The sequence below is a fragment of the Culicoides brevitarsis genome, chromosome 1 (assembly GCF_036172545.1).
Source record: "Culicoides brevitarsis isolate CSIRO-B50_1 chromosome 1, AGI_CSIRO_Cbre_v1, whole genome shotgun sequence".
NCBI classification, from domain to species: domain Eukaryota; kingdom Metazoa; phylum Arthropoda; class Insecta; order Diptera; family Ceratopogonidae; genus Culicoides; species Culicoides brevitarsis.
Window position 1 is genome coordinate 2,733,029 of NC_087085.1, and position 11,062 is coordinate 2,744,090.

The following is an 11,062-nucleotide window of genomic DNA, read 5'->3' on the forward strand; positions in this document are numbered from 1 at the left end:
AATAATTAAAAAAAAACAAAATTATTTTAATTTATTTTTAATAATTTAAAAAATTTTAAAATTATTTTTAAAAATAAAAAAAATAATAATTAATTTTTATTAAAATAAAATAAATTAATTAAATTTAATTTAATTATTAATAAATTTTTTAACACTCTTAGAAAAAAAATTTATTTATTTATTTTTAAAAATTTAAATTTTTAATTTAATTTAATTTTAAAAAATAAAAAAATTAGATTGAATAATTAAAAACTTATTTAAAAACATAAAAAGAATAAAAAATTTTTTTACAAATGAAAAAAATATAATAAAATAATTTTTATTTTATTTTTAAATAAGAAATTGAAATTTAATGATTTAAATTAAAAAATTAATTTAATTTTTTTTGTTCAATTTTATTTTTTAATTTTGAATCAATTAAAAAAAATATTTAAATACGTGAAAAATAATTCTTCTAAAATTAAGATAAATTTTTATTAACAATAAAATTTAATTTTTAATTTTGATTGAAAAAATATTTGAAAATTTTAAAATAAATTAATAATAAAATATTACTTTTAAAAATTAATTTAAAAGGTAAATATTAATTTAAAATTAATTTAAATAAAATAAATTTTTATTTTTTTAAATTTAAAAATATAAAATTTTATTCTATACTTTTCCATTAAAAAAAATGATATGGTAAAAACCCATTGTAAAAAAGTCACTTCCCTAAAAAAAAAACTTCAAAAGAAAAAGTTCAAGTAGGTGCTCTAAGTGCGAAAACGCCACTCCAGTTCCTTTGACATTTACCTCAAAGGTACTTTTTCCCTCGGAAAAATAATATTAGGTATATAAAGAGTAGTTGATACAAGTACGTTTATTATTTTTTGGCAACCAGCAAGATCTATGCTTGTTCATGTTCGGTTCGTATGACCCATGTAATAATAAAAAAAAACACACATAAAAATTCTTATCTCGACCATACAATGAAATGTTTGTGTGTGCGGTTTGTGCGAGCAAGCAAAAAAAAATAATTCCTCCAAAACAAGCGCAGCTTCACGCACATGACAACACGGCGGCGACGACGATGACGATGCTCGATGGCGGTAAGTACGCGGAGTAAAATATATTGTTTGTTTGCGCCTGTTACACAAAACTGGGGCCCGAGTGAAGCGAAAAGGTGTGCATAATATGCATCTAACTGGAAAATTTATTCTACATTTGTGTGCCGCATGCAATGCCTTTGTACAGATTGCAGTGATGGATTCACAATTTTTTTTAGACTGTTTTCGATATTTTACGATTTGACTTGGTTTGGATTAATTTGTAAAGAATTTTTGCTTGATTTGGATTAATTGGAATATAATTTTATTATAAACTTACCTATTTTCCCAAATATCAGAAACCTAAAAATTTTAAATAATTTTAAAAAATTATTAAATTAATTTTTTTAATTATTTAAATTAAAAAAAAAATTAAAAATATTAAGTTTCATAAAATAAATTAATTTAAAAATTAAAATTTAATAAAAATTTAAAAAAAAATTAAAGTAAAAAAATAAAATAATTAATTCAAAATTAAAAAAAATTAAAAAAAGTAAAAAAATATTTTTTTTTTTAAATAAAATATTTTTAAAATATAAATTTAAATTAAAAAAATTATTTGAAAAAAAATAAATTTAAAAAAAAAAAAAAAATATTTGTAAAAAAATGAAATTTAATAAAGAAAGTAAAAAAATATATTAATTATTAATTAATTAATATTAAATTATTAAAAAATAAATTAATTTTAAAATTTAAAAAAATTATTTTTTTTTTAATCAATTTTTAATTTCTTTAATTTTTTTAAAAATAAAAAATAAATTTATTAAAATTATTTCGAAAAAAAATATATTAAAAAAATCCTGCTTACCTTTTGATATTTCCGCCCCTGAATGTGGACTGAGAGCATTTATTAATCCAAGGAACGTGTATTTTGTGGGTTTCCTCGGCACAAAAACAAATGTGTCTTAAAATATGGTTTTGCATTTGATATTCTATACATTTGGGATGAGCTTATGCAGATATATTTTGTGTCTCACTCGTTTCTAAATTTTATATTGTTATTAGTTTAGATAGATAAGTCTCCTGTCGTAATATGGTCTCATGTCTGGTTTGCCTCCTCTCAGGCAGCAGCAAAGCATTTTACGCAACACATCCATAAATTGATTTAAATTATTATTGTGTCGATTCAACAGATAAAGCAGGCATTCGGGCGACTGAGGCGTTTCATGGGAAATAAATGATCTTTATTAATTCTAATGATTGTTATTAGAAACTGGAATTCGCTCGCCGATCAATCTCGTCTCATAATTGACGCTGACGACGACGGGCAACATTGTAGTGCGTGCAATTTATAACTGGATCCATAAAGTTACCATTGCGCAACATATATCAGCAGGTGTGCTAATACTATCGACTTTGGTGGTCAATGGGCTTTTTTTATCTCCTCTCCTTCGCTCACATGCAATTTGCTGCCATAAACATTAGTAAATTCTGTCTGATAAGCGTCTTCGCGTCATTATTGAGGTTTACAGGTGCATTCTTTTCTCTTTTTCTTGCGCAAAAAAACAAGTGCAAATATGCAGCCAAGTACGTTACGAGGCATCGAAGAATATGATGATGATGACAAAACGCACACATATTTTGTAAGTAACGGTAGTTACAAGTTTACTATCAGACATGAGTGTTTGTTGTTGTTGTTGCTGCGATGATGATATGATGGAATGCTGTTTGGACTTGAAGTACGGTAAAATTTCTCGGGAAAAATACCAAAAAGAGTCAACATGTCTGGATTCTTTTGCCATGTACTTGACCACGATGAAGACGACAACGAGACGAAAAAGTTGTCGTTTTGAGAAAAAAAATTTAATAGAAGAGGATTTTGTTTTAAAGTAATTTTTTGAACCCAATGCACAATTTATTTTTTTTATTCTTTAAAGTTTTGAACTTGACCCAATGCACATTTGCTTAATTTTATCCCAAAACACATTTTGAATTGAATATCAAAGCATTCAATTTGAAATGTGTATTGGGGTAACATATATAAACGATTTTTTGAATATAAAAAAATTAAGTTCCTTAATTAACAATTCAAATTTTGACCCAATGTACATTTTGATTTTTTTTATCCCAATGCAAAATAGTTTGAAATTAACTTTTTGTTTAGTTTAAACGCAATTTTTTATTTTTATAAAATTTTGAAAAATTTGCAATGGGCAAAATTTTTCAAAAAAAAAAAATCTTATTGGGAAGAAATTTTTAAATTTGCATTGGGACAAAAATTTTTAAACAAATTTTTATTTCTTTTGATTGAAATTTGTAAACTTTGTCCCAATGCATATTTAAGTGTGACAACCTAATGTATCATTTTTGTATATTTTTACAAATTTTTAACCTCTTCATCAAATTCATCACAATTTTTGCGAAAAGAAAAAAAAATAAATTTTGAACCCTGAGCATATTTTAAAGTTTTTTATCAATGATTTCTTCAGTTTTTAAAAATCTTCAAGTAAAGGTATGAAAAAATATAAAAATTATTTCAAATTTTAAAAATATTTTTTTATTCTTTTAATATTTTTTCTCTATTTTAATTTAATTTAATTTTTCTAAAAAAATTATACATTTGCCCAATGCATATTCTAAATATTTGCCCATAAACAATTTTATTTAAATAAAAGTTTTTAATTGAATTAAAAAAATTATTTTAAAATTTCTTCGAACTTGAAATTTTAGATAAATTAAAATTTTTTAAGAACATTTTACCTACTAAAATAATTATTTAAATTTTTTTTTATTTTTTTCAGAACAAACATTTTAGATAACTTCAAAATTTTTGACCTAAAGCACATTTTATTTTTATAATTAATTTTTTTATTATTTTTAAAATTTTATTTTATTTTTTTAAACTTCTTCAGACTACAAGTTTAAGATAAATTTGAAATAGTTGCCCCAATGCAAATTTCAAAATTTCTTTATAATGAAAAATTTTTTCCCAATGCACATTTTGCTCTAATTTTATTTTGATTTTTTTTAAATTTAAAATCGATTAAAAAAAAATAATTTTAAAATTTCTCCAACTTTAAAATTTTAGAACAATTCAAAATTCTTGAGCTAAAGCACATTTTTCTTTAATGTTTTTTTTATATATTTATAAAATTTATTCTTTTAATTTTTTTCAGAACAAAATTTTTTGTAAAACTTTAAAATTTTGTCCCAATGCAAAATTTTAAATTTTTGCCCAATGAGAATTTTTCCAAAAAAATTATCCCAATGCACATTTTTCAAAATTTAATTCAAATAAAACCAAGAAACACGTTTAAAATAAGAAGAAGTTATATCATCCGTTGATAACTTGAGTCTTATACCTACACAAACGCACAGTTGGAAGTTAGTAATTAATCAATTTCCACATATGTTGTCATGTTGATATTTACTTCAATTTCGAGACACTTATTTTCCTTAAAAGAGAAATTGCTTCAGATATTGTGTTACATTGTTGTTGTCATCGTCGCATGCGAGATGACTTAATTATTTCTGGTGCGTGAAGGCAGAGGGGGAAATTTAATTTTCGATAAAATATTATTTCGATTCTTCGTAAAAAGAGAATGAAAATGTCAAGGAAATCTGGAAACTGGTTGTTATCATTTGTCTTTTTCTTCTTTTTTCCTCGTTTTTTGTTTGTACGACATTTGAACTCGTTTGGCATAGACACAATTGAAATGGAAATCTTTTGTATCAACATGGAGATATATCTTACACGCTTTTAAGAAAATAACAAATTCATCAAAAAATATCAAGAAGTAAGTAAAGTAAAGTGAGGAGCATTTTTTATGGTCTTATTTTATTTATTTTTTTTTTCTGGAGATATTATTCATAAGCATGAAATATATGTTTTTGTGTTGCCTACAATCAATTACGGCGCAGCCAAGAGAAAGAGGTTGCTTCTATTAATAAATGATGTCAGCTCGCTTTTACTTCTTGGCATGGAGGAGCGGGTTAAGCAAATACCGCAGAAAAATTGGCATCAATTTCAGAATCGGAAAAAAAATCTTTTTCCTCAAGTACGAAAAAATACAATTGAATTGAATTGACGCGTGATTTCTAAACTACTTTCTAAAAAAAATGAAGAAAAAATATCTATTGCGTAAATAAAAAAATTGTAATCAGAAACACAAGCAAACAAAAAATAAATAAAGTGAAATGTGTCTCTCTTACACTCAAAAACTAAATAAAATAAAACTAGATAACGGCACGTGCGTAAATGCGTAACGTACACACACACACGAAAAAATTGCGTAAGTTCATTGCTCGGCCTTGGATTGATCTGGGTCATGGTCTCACTCGTACTGTATCATCTTCAAAATAAAAAAAAATGTTTGTGCGAAATTAATATCATCAAAGCATGGAGCGATATCATTTTTGTTATGATTTGTTATGTTTATTTACATTTTTATGTTTGCAGACCAGACAACCACACAAACAAACCAAAAATAACTTTTTTTTTTGCTAATATTATTTTTATTTATTATTATTGAGTTAAAACAAGACGAAACTACATGAAAAATTTTTTTTTATTTTTTTTTTTTTTTTTTTTGATAACGAGAAAAATTACACAACAAGTTCGTTACAAGTTTATTAAGTTAATAAATTGAATAAAAGCAAAGGCAGATTTTTGTGACCCAAATTCACTCAATTAGGTCACTTATTTTATTTTTGTTCCTGTATCTTTTTTACTATGAATGAGCTTGAGTAAGATCAATTTGACAAAAAAAAAGTGGATTTTTTTTATTTTGAATTTTTTTTTTTTTCATATCAACTTCTTTTATTATCATTTATTTTTAATTTTTTTTCATTTATTTTTTTTTATAAAAATAAAAATTTTTTTAAATAAAAATTTTGAAAAAATTTAAAAATAATTTTTTTAAGAATATTTTTAATAAATTTATTTTAAGTCTTTATTTTTAAGTTTAAAAAAATTAGAAAAGTTAAAAAAATAAAAAAAAATATTTTTAAAAATTAAAAAATTAATTTTTGTCGTATTAAGATGAAGTACAAGAAGATCAATGTTCTCAAAGCTTTGATAAACTTTAAACTTTAAAGCAAAAAATAAAATAAAAAAAGTAAAAACAAAAATAATGTGATAGTTCAGTGAACTTTTGGGTACAAGATTTTTCTTGATTTATTCAGATAAGTTTATTTTTTTGTTATTTGTTTCATGTATATTATTATTATTATTATTATATTATATATGTTTTACAGAGTGTTTTTAAAAATTTAATCTTTTTTTTATTGAATTTCGTCAAATAAATATTGTTAAAATAAATTATATATTTTTTTTAAATTTTCATAAAAATTCAAAATATTTTTTTAATTTTTAAATGAAGCCTAAAATAATTATTTAAATAAGAATATATTTAAAAAAAAATAATGTTTAAAAAAATATTTTAATTTTAATTATTATTATTTATTAAAATATTTTTTTTAAATATTATTTTAAAAGTGAATAAAAAAATTAATTTAATAGAAAACTGTTAAAAAAAATTTCATTAAAAAAAAAATAAATAAATTTTGAATTATTTTTTTTTAATTAAATTAAATTTTTAAATTATTTAAATAAATAAATTAAATTATATAATAAAATTATTTAAAATTATATAAATTTTTAAAATTTAAAAAATTTAAATTTTAATAAATTTTTAAGTTTTATTAAATTAATTTAAAAATAATTCTTTTAAATTATTTTAATTTTAAATTATTTAATCAAATTATTTAATTTTTTTAATTTAAAAAATTATATAACAAAAATTAAAAAAAAGTATTTTTAAATAAAAATTCACGAAAAAAAGATAAAAATTACAAAAATCACACTGTATATAAATATTAAGTAAAGCGAAACAAAGTTTATGGTGAGAACTTACAAAATTTACAAAACACACAGATTTTTAATAACACGCGGCTCATATTATGTGAAATAAAATAATAATTTTTTTGATGTGCCAAAACAGTACAACATACCGCTTCAAGAGATTTACAACACAACAAGATAATAAAAAAGGTAAAAAAAAGAAGAATCAATGAATTAATTATAATTATTGTTATTATTATTTTAAAGAAAAATTAAAAATTCATGCTGTAATGCTGTTAAGTTGTTTGTTACCAACTTCTGACTATAAAATACTTCATAAATTAACGGAACTGTTTAATTTCGTATATTTTTTTTAGTTTCTTTTCCGTTTGTTCTTTTTTTTTGTATTTCATGAATTTCGCCGCCTTTATACGACGCACGACGACAACATGAAACAAGAAATCAAAAACAATAAATTTCCTCTAATTAATTTAAAATAAAATTTCTCATTAATTTTTAACAGTTTAACCTATTTGTTTGCACAAGTCAAAAAAGCGTGGAATTTTCATAATTTTTTTCATAAATTGAAATTTTTGTTTGCTTTTGCGTCAGTTAAATTACAACAATTATCAGAAAATAATAATAAAAAAAATATTTTGTCGCGATTTTTGTTGAGATTTTATTTCGCTCGATGGCTTTGCGAGACAAAATCGAAATTAATTCGGCATATTTTATTGATAAGGAAATGGAGAAATGACGTCGAATAAAAAAATAAGGAAGAAAGTGAGTTTTATGGTTTGTTTACATTTTTTTCTTTTGCAAAATGCAAAAAACGTGTGTTATCTTAATGGATATGTGATTCATAAATAAAAATTAGTCTGAAGTTTCTGCCAAAAAATTGTTGCATATAAAAGGCAAACGCGCCTATTAAAAGAAAGTCATTCAACGAAATTCCGCGCGAAAAAAATTATGTCTCGTGTTTTTGTGATTTTTTGCATATTTTTTATAAAAATTGCTGTGATAAAGTGTTCTGAAGATAATTGTGAGTTAAAATTAATTTTTTTTAAATTAAAATAAATTGGTTAAAAAAAATTAATAAAATAAAATAAAAAAAATTAAAAATAATTAAATTAAATAAAATTAATTAAATTAAAATTATTTCATTTAATTTAATTTATTTTTTTATTTTATTAAATTTAATTATTTTTTTTTAATTTTATTATTTTTTTTATTTAATAAAATTATTTTTTTTTAATTTATTTATTTCAATTTTTTAAATTTATTAAATATTATTTTTTTTTTAATTTTTTGAATATTTAATTTAAATTTTTTTATTAATTTTCAGCAATTGATGACGATTTTATCAACAAAATCGTTGGAGGACAAGTAGCTCGTCCCGGGCAATATCCATATCAAGCATCTCTCCGACTTTTCAAGCAAAATCAACATTTTTGCGGAGGCGCGATCATATCAACTCGTAATATTCTCACCGCAGCTCATTGTTTCATCGATGGCACGCGAGCTCATCAAATTTATGCTACAGTTGGAGCTTCAAATCTTTACGATGGCACCAATCATTACGTTTCTCAGATCGCGTCGCATCCTTATTTTAACTTAAAAGCCATAACGAATGACATTGCAGTCGTTTTTGTAAAGACTCCGTTCACTTTTGACAAATTAGTTCAACCTGTTCCGATTGAATCCAAATTTTTGGCGGGCGGAGAAGAAGCTTTTGTCTCGGGATGGGGAAGATTTTACGAAAATGGACCGATTGCGACGACATTACAAGGCGTGAAAGTTCGCGTGATGTCGAATAATAATTGCATAAATTCGTATAAAAATCATCCGGAGAAGGAATTGGGAACGAAAATTACAAATAGGAATTTGTGTACGACGATTGTCAAAGGAAAGGGGTTTTGTAGCGGAGATTCAGGTAAATTTTTATTTCAAATTATTTTAATTTTTTAATTAATTTAATTTAATTAATTATTATTTTTTTAAATTTTAAAATTTTTATTTTTTAAATTTTAAAATTATTTTTTTTATTTTTTATTGATTTAATAATTAAAAATTAAATTTAGTTTTAATTTTTATTAAAATTAAATTTTTAAAAAAATAATATTTTTTTATTTTTAAATTTAATTTTTCTTTATTTTTTTTTAAATTTAAAAATTATTTCTTAAAAAAAAAAATAATTTTTTTAAATTTTTTGAATTTTAATTAATAATTATTTTATTTAATTATTTTATTTATAATAATATTTTTTTTTCTTTAAAAATTTTAATTTTTTAATTTTTGGCTGCACATAATAATTAACTTTTTTATTTTTATATTATTTTTTAGTTTTGATTAATAAAACTGAATTTTTTTTAAAAATTATTATTTATTAAAAAAATAAAAAATATAATTCAAAAATAATTAATTTTAATTTTAAAAAATAAAAAAATATTAAAAATTCACTATAAAAAATTTTTAATTAATTTTAAAAAAATATTTAATTAATTATTTATTTTTTTTATTTTGTTTAATTTAAAAATTATTCATTAAATTAAAATTTAATTATTTTTTCTTATAATTTTTTTAACTAAAATTTTTAAAATAATTAATTTTTTTCCCTTTATTTCAATAGGAGGTCCATTAGTATCAACGAAAGGATATTTAATAGCAATCGTCAGTTGGAGCCCTTATGGCTGCACATATTCCGACTATCCCGATGTCTACACACGATGCTCTGTCTACAAAACATGGATCGACAATACCATAAACTCCAAATATTATCTCCGACAACTCGCGCTTGATAGTTTTGATGCCATAAACAATAATCGTACTGACATTAAATTAATTTAAAAATTATTATTTATTAAAAAAATACATAAATTATTCAATTCACTAAAAGCATCTTCATCTTCTTCTTTAATTCACTCACTTGAAAAACTTTTCAGAAAAAAATGATGAAAAAAATACCTGTCATTGTTATGATTTTTTTCGAGCTTCGTTTGCTTTTTTAACACTTTTAAGCATCTGATATTTTTCACTGAGTCGTTGTTGCTTTTAATTACCGACCCAAAACAATGACGATAATGATCTTTCTTGATGAAATATGTGTGTGTTTCTGTTTATGTATCGAGGTGTCAGAGGTGTGTTGGTTACTAAAAGGAAACGATGATGAAGCAAAAAAAAATGTTATAAAAAATTGTTGGAAGCAAAAAAAAATAAAGCATTAAACAGTTTAATGGAAATTATTTTTTTGAGAAAGAACTTTGCTAATTACTGCGATAACTACTGTTTGAAAGGAGTTCGTTTATTGGCACACATTACGAACTTTTGAGATTTTCCGATAGTAGTTTGCTAATTAGGACGTTACAATGTAGAAAGTTAATTTAAATTTTTTAAAAAGATTTTTAATTTTTTTTTTTTAATTTTTGTAGCAAAAATTATTTTTTTTATTGAATTTAATTTTAATTTGATTGAAAAAAATTTCTAAATTTTATTTTATTAATAATTATATATTACAAAATATAAAAATAATAATTTAATAAATTTTTTAAATAATTTTCAACAAAATAAATTATCTAAAAAAAATAATGAAAATTTCATTATTTAAAAAATTAGTTAAAAATTTTATTATTTTAAATTTTTTAAAGTAAAAATTTTATTTTATCATTTTAATTTTATTTTAAAATTTTAGTTTAATTTTATTTTATTATAAATATTTAAAAAAAAATTAATTACAAAAAAAAAAAATGAGAAAAATGTCTTTTATTAACAATTTTCAAAAAAGTTTAATATACAAGAAAATTTCTTCCAAAAAATTTTTGAATAGAAAAAAATAAAGAAATAATTAATTTTTTTTAATTTTTGTATAAAAAAGTAAAATTTTTATATTGAAATTATATTTTTATTTAAAAATTTTCCAATTTTTTTTTAATTTAAAAATTTTTCACAAATAAAATTAATTATTAAAAAAAATAATTAAAATTTTATTATTTTTTAATTTTAATATTTTGATTTTAAATTTTTTATATTATTATAAGAAATTTTCAAAAAATTTTATAAGTACCTAAATTTTTTTATTTCTTAATTTTTCTTAAAAATGAAAAAAATAAATAAAAGTTATTAATTATTAAAAAATAAAAAAATATTAAAGATATTAATATTTATTTATTTTAACCTAAAATTTTATAAAAAAAATTTC

General features: G+C 20.9%; 1 protein-coding gene across 1 annotated transcript; it reads left to right on the top strand.

Moving 5' to 3' along the window:
* The first annotated feature begins 2,602 nt into the window (after window positions 1-2,602).
* On the top strand, window positions 2,603-9,714 carry LOC134838525 (chymotrypsin-2-like). Its single transcript, XM_063839392.1, has 3 exons — window positions 2,603-2,612; window positions 8,213-8,800; window positions 9,497-9,714. Exons 1-3 carry the CDS (start codon window positions 2,603-2,605, stop codon window positions 9,712-9,714), a joined length of 816 nt encoding a protein of 271 aa, XP_063695462.1.
* Window positions 9,715-11,062: the final 1,348 nt, after the last annotated feature.

What these genes read in the sequence shown, in the direction of transcription:
- LOC134838525 (XM_063839392.1), top strand. An exon ending in GTTTTGTAGCGGAGATTCAG is followed by an intron (nt 8,801 to 9,496) that starts GTAAATTTTTAT and finishes TTATTTCAATAG; the next exon opens with GAGGTCCATTAGTATCAACG.